The sequence below is a fragment of the Podarcis melisellensis genome, assembly GCF_964234715.1.
Source record: "Podarcis melisellensis genome assembly, chromosome: 7".
Taxonomy (NCBI): domain Eukaryota; kingdom Metazoa; phylum Chordata; class Lepidosauria; order Squamata; family Lacertidae; genus Podarcis; species Podarcis melisellensis.
This window is the reverse complement of record NC_138539.1, coordinates 24,910,685-24,935,375: the sequence shown is the minus strand read 5'-3', so window position 1 is coordinate 24,935,375 and position 24,691 is coordinate 24,910,685. Positions and strand designations below refer to the sequence as shown.

Here is a 24,691-nt window from a genome sequence, read left to right as displayed (position 1 = left end):
TGCATCCACATTGCCCTTCACCTCAAGCAGCAGAAATGTTTTGAACTGCTCGGATTGCGCGGGGGGAGGCCAGAGAGCTTCAGGGGAGAATGACCCAAGGCTTTGCTCGAAGGGCGCCCCGTGTGAACCCATTCCCGTGCGCCCCTTCTCCAGCAGGGAGGGCTTCGAGCCTTACTCCCCCTTCAGCAGCGCACCCTCGCCGGCTTCGACGGGCGCCTCTCCCAAGATGGCGCCGGCCCCTCCCCTCGGCTCTCTCTTGGGAAATCGAGCTGGGGCGGGATGCCGCCGAGGCTCGTCCTCCTCGCCGCTTGGAGGACGGCCCAGGGTCTTGTGTGTGAGAGAGCGTGTGTGTGTGTGAACGCGCACGAGCGGCGGGCGGGGCAGCGGCGGCGGCAGTAGCCCGACTAGCAACGGCGGCTGAAGGAAACCGAGGGAGAGCGAGAAGCAACAAGCTGCGGACCTGGGAAGCGGAGCGAAGGGAGGGCGCGCTTCGGTTTCTCAGTAAGCGGCGCGCTCGGGTCAGGGGGGCGCGGGGAGAGAGCAGCCCGCCGTCCCCCTTCGGGGCGAAGCCGAGAGCCGGCGGAGGTGGTGCGGAGGAAACTTTCTCCTCCCGGTCCCTGGCGGATCCGCGGCCATGTTGGGATCCCGTCTGTTCTGGGGAGCGAGGACGGCGGCGGTGCGGGGAAGGGGGAAGGAGGAGGCGCCCCACAAAGACCCGGACGGCGTCCCTTGACTTAGGGGCGGCCCCGCGGAACCTCCCTCCGGAGGAAAGGCGGCTCCAGCTTTGCCCATTGGGAGCCGGCGTCCCAGGCGCCGTCGGGGCCGTGTGTGTGGGCTTGCGGTGGGTTTCGGGCGCGCCCTGACTCGGTCGCGCACAGGCGGCGGCACACGACTTGGCACGGGTGGGGGACCCCTGCCTGGCAGCAGCAAAGGGCGGCTGCGTGAAAGGAGAGAAGAGGGGACGTGGCGGCCTCCCAGAGTCTTAAAATTCAAACCGGTTCCCCTTTTAAGTGACACTTTCCGAAAGTAGTGGTAGCCGAAGCTCCTTTCCCCCCTCAAACTCTGGCAAAAGTGAGAAGCGGCCGCCCCCTTTCTGCGTTCAGTGTGGGGCTGCAGCTTAATTGGCACCCCGTGGATGCCTGTGTGCAGGGGGAAGTGTGCGCACCTCCCACTCCTCAGCGTGCCATTGAGTTTGGGTAAAATGAGGCGTATGTGGTCTCCCCCCCCCCTCAGTAAACAAAACGGAAATCATTTCCCACTTCTCCAGAGAAAATAGGCTTCCCGCTCAGTTCTTCTCTTTTATTCTCGCACTGGAATAATAGTGTTTTGTTTCGTTTTTTAAAAATACCCTATTTGAGATTTATTTTTTTATTGGTTTGCTTTTAAAGGCTGCCCGTCAAAAGTTGCGTGTGTTGCGTTTCCCCTCTTTCCCGGGCGAGTTTCGTGATGGTGCGTGATTGTTTTGCATCAGAAGGCAGGGAACTTCCTGTGACTGTCAACAAGGGTTAGCCAAGCAAGTGGATTCCGGTTGGAAGGAAGTTAGCTCTCCTAAGTTTTCTTCTGATAGGCTGGGCTTGGCTGAGATGTTGTTCGTGCCAGTGGTTTTTTGTTTTAAGTTTCTAATGCCATGGCATCCTGGAGAGGGTGCCAACTTTCTGTTAGCTGCTACAGAAATAAGCAGGGCTGGTTCTTTTCTTGTGTTACCTGTCTGCATTTGGGATTTCATTTGCTTATTTATTTAGAGAACCCATATCTGCTTTTCCCTTAAAAGAGCACTCAGTGCAGCCTGTGAAAATTACTATTGACAACACAGACAAGTCTAACACTTAAAAATGAGGCAAACAGTTTTATAGGTGTAAAGTCACACAGTGCTAAACATGGCTTTTAAACAATAATGATTGTGATAAGTCTATTGAAGTGGTAAGTCAATTGAAGCGATTAAAGCCTTTTCCCCACATTATTCAGATTTTATAAAAAATTGCTTTCTGTTATCAGTTAAGATAAATATGTTACCTGAAAATATTATTTTTTTTTTCTGCTGTTGTAACTTACATTGGAATAGATTGGTCCAGTCAGCTACTGTTTCTTATATTGATGGCCATGAGACCTAACAGTTTCAAACTAGCCAGTACATTTTCTTTTTCTATATTTACATTCAGATAACCTTGTTTTTTTATTTGCGTAAATATTTTGCAGTGCAGTCTTACACCTCCTCCCAGATCAGCTAATTAGAGAGGGTTAGGAAGGAGGGGAGGCACCTCCACTGGTGGAGAAGAACTTGGCTGATAGAGGACTGTTGAGATCCCTCCCATGCATGCAAATGGCTCCATGTGCATAGAACTTCAGTTGGTGGTTCTTTTCTCTCTTTTGCCAGTGGTGGTTCTTTTGCCAACAGTAGCTGGCATTAGGCCCTAAAGTGGGATGACCTGGGGCAGGGGTGGGAGAGGGGCAGCCCTGGATCTGATAGATTCAAGGTCCCTTTTTCCAGGTCAGAATGCTCCATCTTCCCTGAAACAGGCTTAACTGATTCCTTCCATGTAGGCATATAGAAGGGGGAATTTAAAGATAAAAGCTGTGTGAAGGAAAAGAAGCAACAGCAAGTTCCCTTCACCTTCTGGACTGGCCAGCACAAGCTGGCAGGGCTTCAGAAGTGATAGTAGGTGCACCACTCAGTGATGTGGGGGCAGTGATGTGCTTTATTTTCCTGCAGAAAACTGTTTCATCCATTCTTCAGTAACAATGACTGTCAGTGTCCCTTCCAGCTCTACAATTCTATGGTTCTATGCATTAGTTAGCTGTGACTTATATTTCTCCAGGGTTGGTTTCATATAGCATTGGGTGATTGTCTTTTGGCCCCCTAGCAGTTGTGCAGTTTGGGTGCCGCAGGGTATCATATTGTCCCTAGTGTCGTGTAACATATATATGAAGTCATGGGGATGGTTATTAGGAGATTTGGGGTGAGCTGTCATCAGTATGCTAATGATCCCCAGCTCTCTAACATCTGAACCAGGAGAGGCCATGTAAGCCCGGGAATGGTGCCTGGACTTGGTGGTGTGCTGGATGAAGGCCAACAAACTGACTGAATCCTGGCAAGACAGAAGTGCTGTGGATGGGTGATTCCTGAATCCATATAATTTGTCTTCCCTAAATGGAGTCGTATCCCCCCTGAAAGAGTGGTTTTATAGTATGGGAGTGTTACTGGATGCATCTTTGCTGCAAGAGGCCTAGGTGGCTAGGAGTTCCTTTCACCAGCTTCAGCCATTCCTGAATCAGGATAGTCTGAGCACTGTCATCCATGTACTTGTAACCTCCAGGTTGGATTACTGCAAAGTACTGCAGGTGGGACTGCCCTTGAGGTTGATCTGAAAGCTTCAACTAATGCAAAATATGACAGCTACAGGGTATCTCCACCATGCTACACCACTGCTGAATTAATAGCAATGACTGCCAGTTAGCTACTGGACTACTTTCAAGGTGTTGATTTTGGTGTATAAAGCTATATACCATATCGGCCTGAATATAAGCCTCACTTTTCCCCCAAATTCCAACCGTGAAAAGTTATAAAGTGTGGCTTATATTCCCAACCTTACGGTATTGCAGCCAGGAGCGCAGGGCAAACAGCGCCAGGAGTGCGGCCTCTCCCCCAAGGCTGGGAAGGGAGAGAGCAAAGAAGAGGAAAGGCCGCTGGCAACACAGTGCGGTCCCCCCCCCCCCGTATGTAGCCAGGAGCAGCGAGGAATGGAGCGACTTATATTCGGGTATTTTTTCTTTTTTTCCCTCCCTTGGGCCAATACTGTACAGCTTGGGACCAGGATTGTCTCACTCCTTATATAGTCACTGTGCTCTTTGGTTGAGGGCCTCCTGCAAATACCATGTTATCAGGAGGTCCATTCCACACTATATAGGAATTGGGCCTCTACAACTGCGGCACCTGCCCCTTGGAATGTCCTCCCGTTAAATAATAGGTGGCACTTTGGTTGGCTTTTTGGCACCTCCTGAATTCCTTCCTCTTCCAACAAGCCTTTTAAGCAGGACTTTTCCCCAGTCTGCATCTGTATTGGAATTGTTTTTAGATGTTTTTATTGCTGGTGTACTTGCCGCTCTCAGCTCCTTTGGTAGGACAGGCAGGATATAAATTTAATACAGTAAATACTTCTGTTCATAGTTCAGCAGTGAAATGCCGAATGCTTGCCAATGTATCTGTGGAGGGAAATATATCCAGTTCACTTCATAACCTACACATATATTGGTAGGCTGCTGCCAGAAGAGGCTTTTTCGATGCCTGTGTAACAATGAATGTGTTTTCTCTACTACCTATGTATCTTGAACATAATACATTTGACATTTCCTTTTCAGGAAATGAATGCTGGCATGTATGAAGGTGAGATCTTGGGCCAGTCCTGGTTATTAATTTTTCATACCAGCGTTCACAATCATGAGTTTTGATCTTGTTCATGTAGGTGGCCTTGGACCTGTAGTGTAAGATTCTTCATTTTCTGTGTTTTGATAGGAGCTCCTGTCACATTTATGTTTCCCTTATTTCTAAAAAAGACTTAAGCGCAAAATCAGTATGTGAAGTACTTCATATTCTGCCCACAAAAGTTTCTTTGCTTGTTAGCCCACAAAATCTCGGAAGGATGTAGGCCAGCATTTCCTAACCTAGTGCCCTCCAGTCGTTTTGGACTGTAACCACCATTAGCCTCAGCCAACACAACTGTGGCAGCTGGACCTGATGGAAGTTGTAGTCCAAAGCATTTGGAGGGCACCAGGCCGGCAAGGCTGCTGTGACAACATGTAGAAGTCTTGGTTCAGATGAAGTTTTTGAACTCTTTTACGTAAGCCCGCAACCCCCCCCCTTTTTATAAGTTTTTCCCTTATAAAACAAAAAGGGAAAAGTCTTATGTAAAAGATAAAAAGCCACAACTAAGAGTGTTCATATGTTCATACAATACACAAAAAGCAAGAAAATTAGAGAAAGGAGGCATGAAATAGTAAAAGCATATCCTATAAATGTTGTCTTGCCAGGTCTAGTGACAAACAAGTCAATGGTTGCAGTCTTTACACAGCCACACAGGAAGTGTAGAGGGAGTGGACAATTTTAAGGCTCATTGCATTCCAGTTAGGCATATGTTAACAATAGAACTAAAGATTTGTTCTTGAATTGTCGCAAACCTGAAATGATGTCTTTAATTCCACAAGAGCATGCATTAGTTGGTTAATCTTCCTGGAGGAATACAGTTCTAAGTGCAGGCTTCATTTCTTATATTTGTATTTGGACTTTTGTGTTAGCTGTTTACTTGAACATGTTTGCACACTTATGATTTATTCTGGCAGCTGAAAATCCTGTTTGTAGAGATAAAAAAATTATGTGCTTCCTCCTATTATGTGATTTTTTAAATTGTGCGATGACTGCAGAAATAACTGCACACATTTACAAACCTGTTTGGGACTATCATATATTGGCTTAATAAGCTGCAAACATTTTGCCAAAGCATACGACCCCCCCCCCCCATTCTTCCTTCTCTGAGTGCAGCAATCAAACCTGGAAGTCTACAGTTATCTGTAGTTTACCACATAATCCGAAATGGAAAATTATGATTACCTGGTTCAGAACAAGTTGGGATCTCAAATAAATATCTAACTTATATGTGAGCTATTGACTTGTTCTGAACGTGGTGGGCATACTGTCCCAGTTAATGATTAATTTGAGACTTAATTTCTATGAGGAGGGAAGGGGCTGTGTGTGAAGGTAAAAGGCTTGAACATATTTGTTAATTAAGCAGAGATATAATAATCTGAATATGACCAATTGTCAGGATATGTTTTTAAAAGACAAAACAGAGCCAACATCGCTCTGATTTATCTGAAACAAACCCGTGTTGTTAAAATGGGTCCTGTGCTGCCATAAGATTCCAGAAATACATTTTTGTAAGTAATGAACTTGTTGAGTAGTGAAAGAGCTTAGTTAGGGCCGTTAACATCAGAGCTGAAAAAGCCATATTTGTTGCGGCCGTCGCATCAAAGGTTTGGGGGCCCCAGCCCTAAGAGCACCAAATTTAGTTTCATTGGGGAGCAAAGACTTGCCTTTTAAAGGACATACAGTGGTACTTTGCGTTACAGACGCTTCAGATTACAGATGCTTCAGGTTACAGACTCTGCTAACCCAGAAATAGTAGCTCGGGTTAAGAACTTTGCTTCAGGATGAGAACAGAAATCGCCTGGCAGCAGCGGGAGGCCCCATTAGCTAAAGTGGTGCTTCAGGTTAAGAACAGTTGCAGGTTAAGAATGGACTTCCGGAACGAATAAAGTACTTAACCCGAGGTACCACTGTAAAGAGTCTGCTGAATCAGGCCACTGGCCCATCCTGTTCTAGACCAGCATCCTGTTCTCATAGTGAGCGACCAAATGCCTGGGGGAAACCAGCAAGCAGAACATGAGCACGAGAGCAGCCTCCCCTTCCCTGCTGCAGTTTCCAGCAACTGGCATTCAGAAGCGTTACTCCCTCCAACTGTGGAGGTATTGCGTAGCCATCACGGCTAAATAACCATTGATAGCTCTTTCCTCCATGAATTTGTCTATTAATAAAACAGATTCTCTAATATAAATACATACCGTACTTTTCTGTGTATAAGACTAGGGTTTTTTTAAACTAAAAAATAATGTTAAAAAAGGGGGGTAGTCTTTTACACGGGGGCAATCTCCCCCCATTTTCTTAATTTTGAGTTTCCCAAAATAGGGCGCGTCTTATACACGGGAGCGTGTTATACACGGAAAAATACGGTACATTTTAGACAGTGACCCAAAGGCTCAGAGGGGTTGGTTAAGCCTTTAAGGCAGCAAAAAGAAAACACATCTCTTCCCAATACTAGGTGACATCCATTAACGGCTGATGCCTCTTATGTCCGGTAGGGTGGAAGGCTGAGAGCCCAAACAGGAGCCTCAATGACAGGCAGAGCCAGCTGTTCGAGTTTTGTCCCCAACCTCTTCCCTGTTGAGTTCTACAAAGGCATCAGCTAAAGGCAAGGAAGCTGAAAGGCAGTGCCGTCCCCTGTGCTGGTTGTAAGTAGCAAAGCGCAGACAGGGCGAGGGCAGGCTGAGGTTAGTGGGCCAGAGCTCCATTTGCCCTGATATACCAGCCTCCACTCTGACATCCACTTGTGTCTTGTCTGTGAGCTGAACAGACAATCTTCCTTGCCACCCTCCTGCAACTCCCACATGCGCCCCCAAAACTTCACCAGAGGGGAGGGATGAACTGCAAAGGGAGAAGAGGAAGGGGAAGTTTCATTACACGAGTGGCAGTCGTGCACACAGCATTGCATTTTGCCAACCGTGTAAGTTGTTTTAATGTTGATAATTTCTAAAGTGATACGGCTTGCCTTTCGGTTCCCTTTGGCTACTATGTAAAGTAAATATTATTAAGAAAAATGGCTACATTCCAAATACTGACTAAAACCCTGACTTTCTAAATATGTTTGGCAAGATAAGCTTCTGTGTTCTTGCCTCGAACCTCAGATTAAGAATTTCATCAGTATTCATTGACTACATTCCAGAAGCTTTCAGTAGACTCATTCCATTAAGTTTATTTAGTTGCTGTGAGGATTAAAGCATGCTTGTCACATTTGTGTGTGCTTTTTCTGCACCTGATTTAGCACTATGGGAAAATGGAGACTAAAAGCTAAAACTTACAAAATTATCAAGCTTTTGAGAGCATGCTGCCACATTCTTTATAACTAGATACCTCCTTCCCTGAGTTAGGTAGTAATATACTTCAAAGAGGAATGAAAGCTGTTAGATCATGCAACAATTTCTGTTATATTAGTTATTCAAGTGGCAGCTTCAAAGGTATTTCCAGTGGCAAATTTTTCTTTTTAAAATGTGGTGTTCTTAGTTTCTCACGGTAGTAGTGTAAGGGATGTACATTTTACTGGATGTAAATAAGAAGATAATGGATTCAAAAACATTTATTGACTGCATGTGCTACTTTGCATGTGCAATCAATAAATGTTATCAAATTCATTTTCTTGACATTTACCTCCAGTAAGGGAACCTCCTATTCTCTGCTATTTAATTAATGGACACCTCCGTGGATAGGGCTCATATTTGGATAGAAAGAAGGCAATAAATTGCTTATTAGTAAAAATACAACAAAAACTTTTTGCTTGTAAATTTGCTGTAGAGGACTATGAGTCACCTTTTTCTGTCTCTCTTGCCTATGCAATTAAGAGTGAACCACATTTTCTGAAGCAATTCCTGGTTGGATAGAGAAATTTGCACTTGGTGTTGGAGACACAGGTATTTAAAATAAGGAGAATGCTGACTTGCATTTTGAGTTAGGGACCGTGTGCAGAAGTATGCTGCAAAATTTTTTTAGCCCATAGGGCACTGGCAAAGGAAAGGACAAGAACTCTGTGCTGGGTGCAGCTGAGGGGGCTTCTCTCCTCTTAACAGCCTGCTTGCTTTCTCTGCTGGGTGCAGAGATGGAGCAAAGTACGTACTCCATCCACCTGGGCTGCTTACTCAGTACTCACTTACATGCAGTCCGTTGTTGCCTATGGCCACAAGGCTGAAAATAGGGGCCATATTGCACCTATTTTTAATAAGCATTTCTCTCTATTTAGTTGCTACTGGCATCATTTTCCAAAGGATTAAATTTTTTGGTGTAGTTTTACCTATTTCTTTTACTTTCTTTTGTTGCACATTTGTCTTTTGCGGCTTAGTACTTCCTTGCTGACAGTGGCTGCTTCAGATTTCATCTCCTTTCTATATAACCTCTCAGACTGGTAATTGTTAATGAGTACACTCCCGATTTAATGCTCCAGAGTAACACAGAGTGGCTTAACCTTCTTATCTATTTTGAGTTGCCTAGAGATTCATGAATCAGTCGCTGGCTAACTAATCTTCTGAATGCATGCACTTTTGTGATGATTAGTAATCCAAATTTAAGTTTAGATCATGGCCAGTTCAGTTAGGTCTCTTATACAAACAAGCTGTGCTCTTGAAGTGGTCATTGAACAATAATAAAGCACCCTGAGTCAGGATGTAGTATCTACTTATCAAAGGAGGAAGAGTGACATTGCCATTCCTAGTGGGCTGCAACTGTTTGAGATGCGGCATAATTTAGATAGGTTTAGTTTACTTTGGTCCTGTTGGGCAGAGAAGATTGTGTGTTGAAACCTTGCTAATTAATTACAGCTGTGTCTGGCGGGGAAGTTTGGACTTACAGTGGTACCTCAGGTTAAGAACTTAATTCGTTCTGGAGGTCCGTTCTTAACCTGAAACTGTTCTTAACCTGAAGCACCACTTTAGCTAATGGGGCCTCCCGCTGCTGCTGCGCCGCCGCTGTACGATTTCTGTTCTCATCCTGAAGCAAAGTTCTTAGCCTGAGGTAATATTTCTGGTTTAGTAACCTGGTCTGTAACCTGAAGCGTATGTAACCTGAAGCGTATGTAACCCGAGGTACCACTGTAATTTAAACGGAAAGCAAGAAAAGTTTGGTCTTTCTTATTTTCTTTAGGAATAAGGATAGCATAATCTAGAGAAAACTATTTGGTATCCTGTGGATATTTATACAAAAACATCTCAACTCCTCCTCCCAGTTTAGCTTGTTCTACCTTTTGTGCCCCCCAACTCCACCAATCCAGACCCATCTGTGTTGCTTGTGTATAGTATGCCGCTGGTCTCTGGGCTAGGGCATTCCTCTGAAATTGACAGTGCATGAAAGAAGCACAAGAAACAGTGGTGCCTTCCTAAAACTAACAATAAAACTAACAATAAACCAACATTAGGATAAAGCAGCAACTCCTTTTTGCAAAGAACCGGACCTTTATCTTTATGCAAGAGTCCTCTGGAGGTTTCTTCATTGGAAGTGGTTGCAGTGATTGTTAAATGCCAAACCTCAGCTGCACTGAGGCAGGATTCATCTCCTGAAGGATCTTTTTGTACTAAATGTCTCCTTGGCAGGACGATTGATTCCACACTTGGAGACCCTAGTTTCGTAATCAAGGTAAACACAATATGCAATAAACAGCTTTATACTTCCCTGATACTCTTTTGATTCAGCGGATCACCATGCCAGTTCAAAATCTTCCCCTCTTTTATGTTATGGATATTGTTTTGAAGTAGCATGATTTGTTTTATATAAAATCAAGAAACCAGTGTAATTCTATTGGTCCAATGTCAAGCAGATCTTTAATTAATAACATAGTCATTTTAAAAGACACTTAAATCCTTGATGTGTGTCTATGTGTTCTGCATCTGTCCAATAACTCAGGCTGCCTGTATTATGCATTTTCAGTTGCTCATTGTTTTTATATTCATAGAGAGAACACCATCTTTTTAAAGTGTTGGTGAGCTGTCTAACACCTTTCACAGACAGGGCACAACTTTAAGAAAATTGTGCAATCAGTTTTAATTAGCTTTGCAAACAGCGTGTTTGAAACATCGTAGGGTTTGTGTAAGTATGGTTAGTGCTGGTTCAGATGTAAGGAAACCAGGGTTATCTGGGGCATACGACTGATGATTTGGCAACACTCTTCTGATATACTGACTTTGGAAGCAGTATGCATGCATCTGATTATTAGATTCACCTTGCATCTCTAAAGTTTTCCATGAAGCACAGTGAAAGATGCAGTCGACTGTGAGAAGTAATGGGTGAGGGTTGTGGGACAGAACTGAAACACTTTACAGTAAATGCTTTACTATGTGGTGGGATCACCGAGTAAAACCAAATAGTGTAACAGTTGGATAAATTTAGCAGTATAGTGAATCTAACTCGAGTTCTTGTGGTTAAATACGTGGACTTCCTCCACATCATCAAAATTGTTCAGTGTGCTGCATTCGTAGCTTGAATTCTGTTCTTCACGGTACAGTTAGTTCACTTCCAGAACATTTTAACTAGTTATTTACATTTTCTTTTTCTTCTTTTCATTTATTTGGGTGGTTTATATTCCAACCTCCGGTTTTAGTTTACAAAAAGTGAAAATTACAACAAAACATATTGGAGCAAAAGCATTAGATGCCATGTCAATTTGAATTTTTTTCAAATCCAAATAACAAATGTTTGGGTGATGCCACTATTTATTTTCATATGTGCATTAAACTTGCTGCATGCTTTACCAATTAATTTATTTGTATGGGAAGTATGATCTAAACTTATTCTGAGGGATGTATAATTATTGGGTGAGACAGAGAAAATACGTGGGATGCCTAACCAGGCTCTCAGCATTGAGAGTAACCAATATATCCTGTCATGGACGGATTCGTTGGTCCAGTAGGATAAGAATTTACACTAGAATGACCATCTTCTATGTTTTCAAAGACTACCCTGTTTCTCCAGACACTAGTCTGGTGGGGACTAGATCATTTCAGTTGACCTAGTGAGTTGTTAGACTGTATGTATGTCATTTGGCAGTGTATGTCATTTGGCAGTAAAGGAGTTAGAGGTACAGAAAAAGGGCTGTGATGGCATTGATTTGATGGGGCGCATATCTGATGAATGTGCTTTCCTGAAAGATCCTCTTAAGGAGAAGTTTAGTAATGGGTCTTGCCATTACAGAATGCAAACAATGTACAGTAAAATTGATATGAAATTCACATGTAGTCTCATTGCTCTGCATGTGAAACAGTAAAATGTCTTGCTGTACCTTGTTTTTAAAAAATGGTATGGCAACTGGGGGCAAAATACAATTGCTTCATGTGCCGATCTAGTTAGCATCATGCCTCGGCTCTGCAGCATACGGAATAATTTTATGTTTAAATCATGATTGGGTAAAATTATTTAAGAAAAGGCTGTCTCTTGCACGGAAGATTAAGTCAGCTGAGAATCATGAGCTTGTTATAGCATAGTGTTTGTACTGTTGCAAAGTCTTCAGTGAATAGCAATCTTCTTGTGGGTAATGCTGAGGGAATCTTCCCAGGAAATCCCGCAGGTCCTACGACAGCAATAGCAGATTATGTAAAGCTGGTTATTGTCGAAGACCTAACTGATGTAACATAAAAACATAAGAGTCATGCTGGATCAGACCAAAGGCTTTGCTTTCCACCACCAAGTCAGGTGCATTTAGCAGGGATGACTTTTCCTGGGCAGCTCAATGATTGTTGAACTCTCTTCCAAAAGAAGGCTAGACTACCAACCTTTAGGTGGGAGGTTGAGAAATTTTTGTTGCACCAGGCTTTTAAATGTGTTAATTTATCTAGTTTAATGTGCTTTTTATTTGCATTGATGTTTTGTTATAAACTGCCTTTCTTTTTAAGGGTGAAAGGTAGTATAAAATGTTTTATGAAATAAAATAGCCCACAGAAAGAATTCTAAATTTATAATTTAGCATAGATTATTCCATTCCATTATTCCACAAGGGACGCAGGTGGCGCTGTGGGTTAAACCACAGAGCCTAGGGCTTGCCGATCAGAAGGTTGGCGGTTCGAATCCCCATGATGGGGTGAGCTCCCCTTGCTTGATCCCTGCTCCTGCCAACCTAGCAGTTCGAAAGCATGAAGTGCAAGTAGATAAATAGGTACTGCTCCGGCAGGAAGGTAAATAGCGTTTCTGTGCACTGCTCTGGTTCACCAGAAGTGGCTTAGTTATGCTGGCCACAGAACCCAGAAGCTGTACGCCGGCTCCCTCGGCCAGTAAAGCGAGATGAGCACCACAACCCCAGTCGTCCGCGGCTGGACCTAACGGTCAGGAGTCCCTTTACCTTTATTCCATAAGGTTAGAGGGCACATCTTGAGATATTTAGTCTAACAGAATTTCTGACAGATTCATACCTACTTTTAATTTAATTTATTATACTGTTCCATCTTTACAAGACCTCAAGGCAATGTGTATAGTTTGTTCTCATTCTCTCCCCTCCCCCCACAATCACCTTGGCAGGGAGGTTAGGCTGAGAGGAAGTGGCAGGACCAAGGTCACTTGCTGAGCTTCATGGCTGAGCAAGCATTTTTACTGATTCCTGTAGCTTCATGGGACTACATAGTCAAGTTTTGTGGAAATGGAGTTAATATAATTATAACTTAGTATTAAAGTAACCCTACTGTTACATTCATGTAAAAATTTTACTGCAATCTAGCCATATGCAGATTCATGCACAAATTGTGCTTTTTAATCATTTAAAAGAGGCAGACTTGACTGCTATAGCTGATAGTGGAAGTCCACCTCAAGGGATGATTTTATGCACTTATTTGGCTATGTGTATTTCTTTAGGAAGTGATACTTGGATTCAGGTCACTGTTCCTGTTTTGTTTTCCCATTTCTTATTCCCACAACAAGTGTAAAAGTTTTAATTTCTGACTGATGAAGTTTGATTCTGTAGCCCTGATGGCTAAATTCAGTGACTCTATTAACTAAGTCCTTTTAAACGTGAATGATAGTGAATCTGATCCAGCACTGTCAAGTAACATTTTAAAATCCAATTTGTGAGGTTTGTTTGCTGTAATAAGCCTTCTTTATAACACTGGTGTATCTTAGAACAAGATTTGCATGATAAGTTGAGCATTGAAATAAGAAGACAAGGGAAATTTCCAGATTCTCTGTAAACGTTCATGAATTATGATTGCAAAGTGAAGGAATGCAACTGGATACCTGGATTGTATTTTCATTGACAGGCCCAGGCACCTTTCAAGGAATTCATTGTGAACTTCTTTGGAGTCCATTTGAAGGAATGGTTGGAATCCAAGGCACACATATAAATGGACTTCAGAAGAGCTCATTGTAACTGCCAATCAGCTGATTGGCAGTTACAGCAACTCTTTTTGACAGGTGGGCATAATTATGATGTTAAGTGATTGACAGGTGGTATAGGTATATCTGTATAGCAGAGAGCTTTTGTCATGATAATAGATTTCACCCACACCTTAGGAGCTATTTTTGGCAAGTGCATAGTTAGAAACCTAGAAACTAGGGCCCTGGGCTGTCATCTGTATATTTTAAATGTAATAGGACCAAGTATACAAGGGACTTCCCATATCTGCTCTGGAAGGAGAATTTTCTGTAGCTTCCTTTTTTCCTTGAGCAAAGGTCAGTTTGGGTGCATGCTTTTAATTTTTAAATGCAAGTTGGTTTATTATTGCCTAGGGGTATTAGCTTAGCTCTGCGCATTTGAAGAGGACTTGTTTGCATTTGCTTTTTAAATAACAGACATTAGGTTAAACTGAATTTACTTCATTCGTGAATCTGAACTAATGCCATGTCATTATAGGATGCAGAACGATATGTCAAGGTGGCGCTGTGTGTGTGTGTGTGTGTGTGTGTGAGAGAGAGAGAGAGAGAGAGAGAGAGAGAGAGAGAGAGAGAGAGAGTTAGTTTGCCTGATACCAGAAGCTGGATACACACAAGCTAGTCTTGCTCTGACTTGGGGCTTCACTGGAAACCTAAAGGGGAAGCAAGATCTGCTGGAGTGTTAATGTTGTGAGCCTCCTTCAAAGAAAAACAAACCAACCCTGTGCTCAGGTTGTATATATGTATATATAATACACATCCTAAAAACACCACAGTCTCAATTGGCCCTCATTCTAAGGAAGCCAAACCCTGGGTGAGCACTGGAACCCCTGGAGTCCCTTGCCACTCAGAGAATGGGGTGTGCACAACAGTATTTAAAGTAGTGGCCTTCAGAACGCTGGTGCTGCCTACTGCTGAAAATATCATAAAGTTGTAAGGTGGCTAGATTAGCACAACAATATTAGAAATTTAAACTTGGAACGATGTGGTGGTTTTCATAGTTTCCATTTGGCATTCTGCCTTTCTAGTACATTTCTAGGAAAAGGGTATCATGACAAAAGGTTAAAAGACTTTCCACTCTGTGTGCAGTGCTGATGAGTTAACTTCCCTAAAATGAGCAGTATGGGCTCATGGTTTGTTTTTTTGCTGTTTTTGTACGCAGTAGCTTTCACCCTCAAGTCATTTCACCACATATCTCTAAACTGGGACTTAGAAAAACTAATAATTGGATATGACAAAGATCAAAAGTTATAGTTGTGGAAAGGCCACAAAATTAAAACGAACATATGCAGGACATGCAGCAAGAGACCACTCAGGTCAATGGAATAAAGCAGTGTTATTATGGAGAACCTACAATTTTAAAATGGTATCTCTTGGAAGAAATCTGAAGACAATCAAGTTGCCTTGTGTTGCTCAAATCCTGCAAAGTTTTATAAAGCAGCCTAATAGCCGCCCCTCCTCCCTTTTACTGTCTTGTTATTCCTTGGTAGGAAAGCAAAATAAGAGGGGAGGTACTGGCTCATTCTTGTGTTTAGTCTTCTTGCTTAAGCTGTTGATTAGTTGAAAAATGCAAACCACAGCTGTGAAGGGTGTCAGATAGCAACGGCCACTATGGAAATCTGGCCTCCTTTAAAGACAGGCAAGAGGGTGGCAAAAACTGGGAAGGAAGGGTTTCCCCACTCTTTTCCAGTGATGCTCACCAAATTCCCCCTGTCATTTAAAAAAACTCTCTACGCTTGGGGGGGGGGTGTTAGGGAAATGCTTAATGGTTTGGTGTGGGACCTGCTGTTAGAGGAGAAGCTGACAGAAAAATGCATGCTGATCACATCTTGCTTGATTTTCAGCAATTGGCTGAATAGCTGCAGCGACCTAACATTATTCCTTTTTGTTTTAGGATACTAGTGAAAGATGGTGGATCGCTTGGCAAACAGTGAAGCAAATACTAGGCGAATAAGCATCGTGGAAAACTGTTTTGGAGCCGCTGGTCAGCCTCTGACTATTCCAGGCCGTGTCCTGATTGGTGAAGGAGTACTAACGAAGCTGTGTCGGAAGAAACCAAAAGCGAGGCAGTTCTTCTTATTCAATGATATCCTTGTGTATGGTAACATTGTCATCCAGAAGAAGAAATATAACAAACAGCACATCATTCCACTGGAAAACGTGACTATTGAGTCCATCCAGGATGAGGGGGATCTACGGAATGGGTGGCTTATCAAGACCCCGACTAAATCTTTTGCAGTGTATGCTGCTACTGCCACAGAGAAATCTGAATGGATGAACCACATAAATAAATGTGTTTCTGATTTGCTTTCCAAAAGCGGGAAGACTCCCAGTAATGAACACGCGGCTGTTTGGGTACCTGATTCTGAAGCCACTGTATGCATGCGCTGCCAGAAAGCAAAATTCACCCCCGTCAATCGCCGACACCACTGCCGGAAATGTGGATTTGTTGTATGTGGGCCCTGCTCTGAAAAGAGGTTTCTTATTCCCAGTCAGTCCTCCAAGCCTGTGCGAATCTGCGACTTCTGCTATGACCTCCTTTCCACAGGAGAGATGCCTACATGTCAGCCTACGAGATCGGACTCTTACAGTCACCCACCGAAGCTTCCTTTAAATGATATGTCAGATGATGACGACGACGATGACAGCAGTGACTAAGTAATGAAAGCGAATGTCTTAATATTACAATTGGTATTTGAACCTGAGTTGCTGGATGAGGAAACCTCTAGTTGCAGACTCTTCCGAGAGGCCTGACCTAGCCATAAAATCTGCCTGAAAAACCTTCAGCTCAAATGTGCCTCAGTATCTGAATCTCTTAGATATATCATTGCTCTCTTTTCTGCAGGGATAGACTGTTGCAAATATATCCTTTTTTCCAGCTTTGTATACTTGATTTCCTATTTAGGGGTGAGCTGATGATCACCCTTTCCTTCCCCTTCTTTCCCAGCGGAAGAATAGAGAATGAACAGTTTTTGTTCTTTTCTTTTGCTACCAAGAAGCATCCCACAGTGTGTTTGGCAGTGATATCCTACCACTTCTTTTTAATATTGGGGAGGGGGCAATTAAACCAGCATAATGAAACTGGTATTTTTGGTTAGCGGATTGAATAGAACATCTAACCAGGCTTTGAAATTGATGCTGTGCTATGACCCCTTTTAACATAAATGCATTCTGTAACATTATTAACTTCTAAAACTTTATGCAAGAAGTCATACACCAAGCAGTGCCTTTTAATGACTGCACTGTTGCAGGAAGAAACTAATCCAATGTATCCTCTGTTGTGCAACAAACTAAGAAATAGTTGGTGCTATTGACAATAATTGCTGTTGTGTAACTTGGATCTGAGTAGTGAGGACTGTATGTTACGGCAATTTGAGTTGTGCCCCAGCCCCCAGTACCTCTAATAGGATGCATGAGGGTAGATTAAACATTATTGTGGAGTCTGATTAATTCAGCTTGAGCTCCCACACCATGTATACAACTACTCAACTTGGGGACCGCTAATAAATTAGATATTCTTCAAATGGATTAAACATCTTGCTATTTTCAAAATTGTGTGAGATTTTTAAATGTTTATAGCTATCAGGTATTTATAATTGAGAACTGTATTTTGTCTCAGATCATGGTATTTGCTGTAATGTTCTTGATTTGATATTTATAAAATTCCTTAGATCTTACGCTAACCATTTTAAACTTTAGGAATGGGTTTTTAAAAAAATAATTAGAATGTCTTTTAAAAGCACAACATCATGGGAAAACATCCCAATCAGCCACCCGAAGAGAACTTGCAAAAAATATCCATCCTTTGTACACAGCTGACCTCGAGATAGAAAAGAAATGCAGATGACTTCATTTTAAATATATAAATCCAGGAAGCAGGGCAATTAGGGCAAAAAGTGTTTCCAATAGAGTATTTTCTTTTTACCTTTAACAATACTATTTTCTATGATGGTCTTGTTTTTAGAGAAGTGTCAGATTTAGCTCTGTGAAGTTTTGTAAAAACCCAATACATATCTCTATTTTTATATAACGGTAGCGTGTTTAATCAGTTTATGTAAAAGTCCCCTGATGGAATTGTGTTGGGAATTCAGTAGCATCTGAGAGTTTATAAAAAGTGTTGAATATTGTTTGTACAAAAAAAAAAAGTTATAGTATCTAGAATTTCATTTATTAAGTGACAGTTTCTGCACTGTTTGCCTCATCTGGCACTAACTGGGCTATATTTATTGAATAAACAATCAATTCTGCATCTTGTTCTAGTCTCCTAGTCTGTAATCTGGCCACTGTAGCACAGAAGTCAGTGTTGGAAAAATGAGATGGGGAGTGCACTCCATCTGGGCAGGATGGTGAACTTGTGACCACCCAGTGTTCTACTCCAGCTCCCATCTGTGATTATTGGCCCTGCAGTTGGGGGTTGATGAAAGTACAGTAGGTTCCCCATCCCAGCATTAACTGATGCGGAGCAGCTACCATTCACTTGGGGGTTGCTTGGGAATTTGTTGGAGAATGTGCAGCAGCAGTGCCTTCCTTGTTGGTTATGCCAATTTAAAGCTATGGTTTCCATCTTATATACAGATAACTGAATAGTGCTAACAGGGAAGGAAGGAGCCATGGCGTTAATTCAGGTGGCATCCCAGAATAAGGCACATAATTACTGAGAACTTCTCTTAAGTACAGTGGTGCCTCGCAAGACGAAAATAATCCGTTCCGCGAGTCTCTTCGTCTAGCGGTTTTTTTGTCTTGCGAAGCAACCCTATTAGCGGATTAGCGCTATTAGCGGCTTAGCGGCTATTGAAGGCTTAGCGGCTTAGAAAAAGGGGGGAAAGCGAAAAAAATCGCAAGACTCGCAAGACGTTTTCGTCTTGTGAAGCAAGCCCATAGGGAAATTCGTCTTGCGAAGCGCATCGAAAAACGGAAAACCCTTTTGTCTAGCGGGTTTTTCGTCTTGCGAGGCATTTGTCTTGCGGGGCACCACTGTAATGCTCTCCAAACGTAGCCAATTGCTCCTCGAATTCCCAAGTTGTAAAGCAGTTTGGGGGATTTGGGAAGAAGGCACTTGAAGGTTAAAATGTTTTCATTTTGTAAACCATAGTTTAGTGTTACAAGTTTCAATGAGCATCGGCCTCTGCATTCCCTCCTCCCCTCTCCTGCTTTGCCAGTTTCAGGCTAACCACAGTTTAGCACAAAATGTTGTTAAACTATGGTTTGTTAGAGCAAGCCAGCTTCAAGCCATGATCACTATGGTCTGAAGATGGCTTGTTTTTTAAATAATAATAATAATGATTACCCATGGTTGTTCTGGGTTGGGACAACACAGCAAAATATTATTAAAATGGAAAAGTTTCTGAACTTCTCAGCAGTGCTGGAAGGTGGCTGGGAGAGCACACAAGCCCCATGTTTGTTGAGGCTCAAGCTTGTAATGCTAAAACATGGTTTAGCAGTGCGTCCAAATGAGGCGTTTGACTTCCTGTTAAAGCTATAGATCATTAAAACACTAAAAATCAGATGAGCAATAATGTGCAGTTGATGCCAGGAAATGGATGGCCCTGAAACGCTGAGACGTGATCTCAAGGAAGGAATCCTATGTGCATTTACTTGAGAGAAAGTCATACTGAAATCAGACTTTCTTCTAAGCAGACTTCTGTAGGAGCTTGCTGTAAATGGAATTCGTCTGTTTTTTCCACTGAAAGCATAATTTGAAGATTGTTTCTTTTTCATGGCACAGATAGGAACTATAAGGTACATCTTGATATAGTTCATCTTCATTCTTATCCTACGTTTTGCAAAAGATTTTGCATAGTCAATATTGAATGTCATACATGTATTTACCCAATTATTTTTGAATGTTGCACAAACGCTTCAGCACTTTCTACCTGCAAGAAAATTTATCCTCCCATTTGGCAATGTGTTCTGCCTACCTACCTTAACCCCATCATTATCTGTGAATGAAATTCACATTATGCTGCAATTGATCCCTGAAGCTGTTACCAAATTCACATTGTAGGAGAAAATAATTGTAGGACTAGGAGTGTGAAAATAGGTTGCCACTTTGTGGTTCCATTCAGGATGTTTATTGTGTAAAATAAACTTTTGTCTTGTGTGTTAGTCGAACTTTAAAAGGGCTTAATAAATGGTTTTGTAACTTTGTCAGTCTGGGCTGCTTTCATTTTGTAAATATGTGAATAGTTTTGAATAAGCAAGTCGTTATACTTTTCTTGTAAGGTATCTAAAAAGGAAAGAGTTTTAAAGTGTCGTGTTCAAAAAATGAGCGTGGTTAGATAAGCAACAATTAAGCTGCAACTCTGTATACACTTAACCTGGGAATAAAGCCCACTGAACACAGTAGGATTTATTTCTGAGACGGTATAAGAATGAACTGTAGGGTTATATTTATTTTTAGTAAATGTGCTGATTTCCATTTTCAGACAATAAGCTAATTCCCTTTTTGTTACAGTGAATTTATTCCTGATTTATCTCTTTTGTCTGTGTTAATGATTATTGGGGTGCCAAAAGCTGGTGTGTGCCCAGGACTTGCCATCAGCTGAACCCTATAATTGAGTGTCAGATTGCATGCAAGCCTACAAACTGCATACCTCATAACACCAGAAAGATGGGTGGGAATTAGTATATGGCAAGGGAGGAGGGAAGCAAGCCAAAGGTGGCATTTTTTTTGTGTAGGACAGCCAGACAGTTTTTTAAACCAAACTCCGTTGAATGGACCTGAAGGTTTGTTTAATGTACACCAAAATCTGTGGCACTGCTAAGGAAACTTATCATCCCTAGGAAATAGTCCTATGAGCACTGTGTAGTCTAGTTGAGGTTTCTGTCCCTATTTATCAATGCTGCTATTTAAAACAAAGTGGGCTGGAGACATCCAGTGTCTTGTTAATAGCATTATTGCTAAGCCCGCACCTGTCCTGACCTTAATGTTATATTGGCACTAGGATTCAAAATGACAAAGGTCAGGGATGAAGCGTACAGTGTCTGTGAGTATCAAGTGGCTGAACTGGAATAAATAAATGGAAAGATGTTTGCTTCCTCTGCCACTACGTTCAGTAACACCAGCATTGCTTTTTAATACTGTGTGGTTCTTCAGGTATTAACTGTTTGTGCAAAAGTCTGCTGTTCATATCAGTAGTGTAATGTGAAGTGATCACGCACTGAATTTTCACCAGCAGTAAAGGGCAGGAAGCATTCCCTTCAATCTGAACTATTGTCACAGAGAAGAGAAGGAGCTTGGGTGTTGTGCCTCTCAACTTAAAAATGCCCCAAAGTGACTTTAAATGGCCCAACATTTGGTTTGGCAATAACATAAAGAACTGAAACTCACCATATATATCCAACAGGTTCCGAGAAATGGAAAGAAAAACTTGAGGAGGTGTGAAATTTGGTTTGTTGTACATTACATCATAGCAGTGCTTTTTTTTCCTTTAAAAAATGTTTAGGGGTACTCTCATTTTCCTACTCATATTGAAATACTGCCCCTCAATGAGGCCAAACTTAGATTCACAAAATATTTAGGGGTATGCATACCCCTGCATCCCCCCAGGAAAAAGCACTGCATCATAGTAAATTGGGTAATGTGCTCACTTCATTGATTTTATAAAAAGCCAGGAGCCAGGAGCGAGCTCAGTTGGAAATTGGTGTGTGTTTTCCAAGAGAAGGGGGGAATGCAACTTGGTAGTACTTTCCACAACGTTTGGGTTATCTTTTAGCTACCGTATTTTTCGCTCTATAAGATGCACCAGACCACAAGACGCACCTAGTTTTTGGAGGAGGAAAACAGGAAAAATATATATTCTGAATCTCAGAAGCCAGAACAGCAAGAGGGATCACTGCGCAGTGAAAGCAGCAATCCCTCTTGCTGTTCTGGCTTCTGGGATAGCTGCGCAGCCTGCATTCGCTCCATAAGACGCACACACATTTCCCCTTACTTTTTAGGAGGGAAAAAGTGAGTCTTATAGAGCAAAAAATACGGTATTTACAAATAAACCACTCATTGGGTAATTGTGTGATAGGTGAAAAGATCTGGACATCAGATCAGTCATTTGAGGGGCGCTATCGATTCCTTCAGTTGAACTTTCTGGGAATACTTGTGTTCCTGTGTATGTGGGGTGTAAGTGCTGGTAATGTGGGGTGGCCACATTTGGTGGAGAGTAGGTTGATTGAGGCCACCCCATAAGTATAATGGCTGAAGAGGTCCGAAAACCCATTTTTGCCCAGCTAAGTCCAGTGCTCTAGCTATAACCCTAATGGCACTTTACATTTTAAGCTGCATCAAACCAGCTTAAATAGTCATGGTTATCAGCAAAGAACGTTGGGAACTAACTAGTTAAGGGTGATGAGAGTTGTTAGGAGACCCCTGTTCCCCTCACAGAACTGCAGTTCCCAGAGTGGTTTAACAATTCATCCACCAGGGAACTCTGGGATTTGTAGCTATGTAAGAGAAATCGGGGTCTCCCAACAACTCCCAACACCCATTACAAACTACAGTTCCCAGGATTCTTTGAGGGAAGCCATAGCAGTGTGATACTTGCTTTAAATGTATAGTGCAGATGGTGCCTATGTCTCATTTGCTCTACTCTTTGATACAGGAATGTGATCCAGCCAAAATTTAGCTCTTTTTAAGTCTTGCAGATTTAAGCACAAGTTTAAATCTTTCCCTTTGGAATCCACGAGTCTTTGAATTTCCTGTCTTAGGGTAAGAACTAGCCAAGCAAATGAAAGAAATGAGCCTTGCCATCTAGGACATGCTCAGACCTGATAGACGTAAACTTGGGTACTGTAAAGGAAAAAAACCAGTTTCCCCACAGAGGAAAGGAAAGAGATTTGGGTTCATACTCAGTCACAGGTGTGTCTTAACTCTGTAGAAGCAGAAGAGGGCAGAGGGCAGTTGAATTAGGATTGGGTGTGCTCTACTTCCACTCTTGGCAGAAGGCACAGAGGGCACCTGTCTTGTGCAACTGGAGTTGAGTCTTGCTTTACTGGAAAGGTATTAATCACCATGTTGAGAGGAAATACCTTTGCCATGTGAGAAATCATTCCTATAACCCCTACTCAGCTGAAGGGAAAGAGTTATCAGATTAGCAATGATTATTTCATATTCGGCCCTCTATCTGAAACAGTGATGTTACTTGTCTGGATTTGCATTCTCCTTGGCTCACAGACAGTGCACAAGATGCGCTGTGGCCAACATCTTATGGTAGGCAATGCAGACGTGACTCTTGTCTCTTTCTGCATGATAGAGGATAAACATATCCTTCAATCGTGAAGGGGTTCCGCCCCCCAACACCCTTCCCCCTAAAAAATTACGTTTTTAAAACAGTGATGCAAATAACTGGAGGAAAGAAAGTGATACTTTCCGTTTTGTGTTTTCTGTATCTAAAATGCAGCAATCTTCCCTCCTGCCTGAATGAATGTTTTCATTTCTTCCTAGGAAAGCAAGCACTCATTTACTGAAATACTCCTCTTACTCCAGACCTTTTGTGCAGCTTGAATTTGGAGCCTCTTTGCGAAAAGCACTGGCATTGCTTCAGTTAGGATGATAAGAACCAAGGAAGAAACTGTAACCATCAGACAGGCGAGGGTAAGGCTATCGATAGATAACAGCCTCCGTGGCTGTTTTTCTACCTCCACTGACAGAGGCAATGCTAGTTGTTGGGAATTGTTAAGTGCAGGGAGGACTGTTGCACTCGGATTCTGCTTGTGAGCTTCCCCGTTGGATCATACCACCGTGAGAAAAACATGTCAGACTAGACGGGCCTGTGGCCTGATTCAGCAGGACTCCTATGCAGTGGCGGAGCAAGCCGATCGGGCGCCTTGGGTGGCGTGTGTGGCTGCCGGTGGGGCCAGCCGGGGCAGGGCGCTCCGCAGGGCATCTGAGGAGTCTGCCTGCCTCTTCCCATTCAGCCGCCCTACAGCTGAGGGGGAGACGGCGGGCAGACCATTTGGGGCAGAGCGTAGCCTGCGGGCACCCAAGCCACCGCGTCACTCCCAGGAGAGACACGTGGCTCGGGCACGCTGCAAGCCCCACAGTGAGTGCTGCCCGGCATTCTGTCCCCTCCCCCTCAGTGGTGACACCCGGGGCTGCCCGCCCCTACTGCCCGCCCCTTCCTCTGCCCCTGCTCTTATGTGAGGGGATTTTGGCGGGTGCCACTTCCCATGTTTGGAAGGTGAAAGCCAACTATCTGAAAGACTGTTTCCCTACAGACCCTCTCAGGTGTTCACATAGACAAAAGGAAGCCTCTTGGCAGTTCCACTGTCAGGTGATGGCATTATGGGAGAGCTGTCTCTCCACAGAGATACATCTGGCACCTCCGTTGCACAGTTTTTTTATCAGGTGCTAAAGACACCGAATCCCCGCGACGGAGTGAGCTCACATTGCTCAGTCCCTGCTCCTGCCCACCTAGCAGTTCGAAAGCACATCAAAGTGCAAGTAGATAAATAGGTACCATTCCGGCGGAAAGGTAAACAGTATTTCTGTGCGCTGCTCTGGTTCACCAGAAGCGGCTTAGTCATGCTGGCCACATAACCCAGAAGCTGTACGCCAGCTCCCTCGGCCAATAAAGCGAGATGAGAGCCGCAACCCCAGAGTCATCCGTGACTGGACCTAATGGTCAGGGGTCCCTTTACCTTTACCTAAAGATACCTGATAGGTGTATATCTTTTGGGCCTGCCCTGACTTAACTATTTTTAATCTTGCATTTTTGTATTGTGGCCACCTGCCAGCTCATAGTGAATTGCGTTTAAGAACTCCAGTTAACAACAACCATCTATAATTATGCCTGTTAAAATGCCTTCTGTAACAATTAAGGCAAATGCGTCCTGACAAGCTTTGTTTTTGGTTATTCTAGGTGCGATAGTCTAATAAACCTCACTAATTTCCTATATGGAATAAGAAACCCTGAGTTATCCAGCACCACCTTGTGTTAAAATGGGATGCCTTGCACCTGACTAAAATAATGTAAGAGTAGCAGA

The 24,691-nt window shown here is 42.9% G+C and overlaps 2 protein-coding genes across 4 annotated transcripts in view; both read left to right on the top strand.

Moving 5' to 3' along the window:
- The window catches only part of LOC309374656 (uncharacterized protein), a 118,061-nt gene that overhangs the window by 57,138 nt on the left and 36,232 nt on the right, over positions 1–24,691 (top strand). The window lies entirely within an intron of this gene.
- PLEKHF2 (pleckstrin homology and FYVE domain containing 2) lies at positions 350–17,961 on the top strand. 3 transcript variants are annotated; one of them, XM_081919878.1, is made up of 3 exons: positions 377–501; positions 13,603–13,756; positions 15,609–17,961. In XM_081919878.1, the coding sequence occupies exon 3, from the start codon at positions 15,623–15,625 to the stop codon at positions 16,370–16,372; it is 750 nt and encodes a 249-aa protein (XP_081776004.1). In that variant the 5' UTR covers positions 377–501; positions 13,603–13,756; positions 15,609–15,622; the 3' UTR covers positions 16,373–17,961. The 3 variants fall into 3 exon arrangements, with proteins under 3 accessions (XP_081776003.1, XP_081776004.1, XP_081776005.1); XM_081919877.1 differs by lacking the exon at positions 13,603–13,756 and having other exon boundaries at positions 350–501; XM_081919879.1 differs by lacking the exons at positions 377–501; positions 13,603–13,756 and adding an exon at positions 536–841.

What these genes read in the sequence shown, in the direction of transcription:
- PLEKHF2 (XM_081919877.1), top strand. Translation starts at nt 15,623, where the DNA reads ATGGTGGATCGCTTGGCAAACAGTGAAGCAAATACTAGGCGAATAAGC.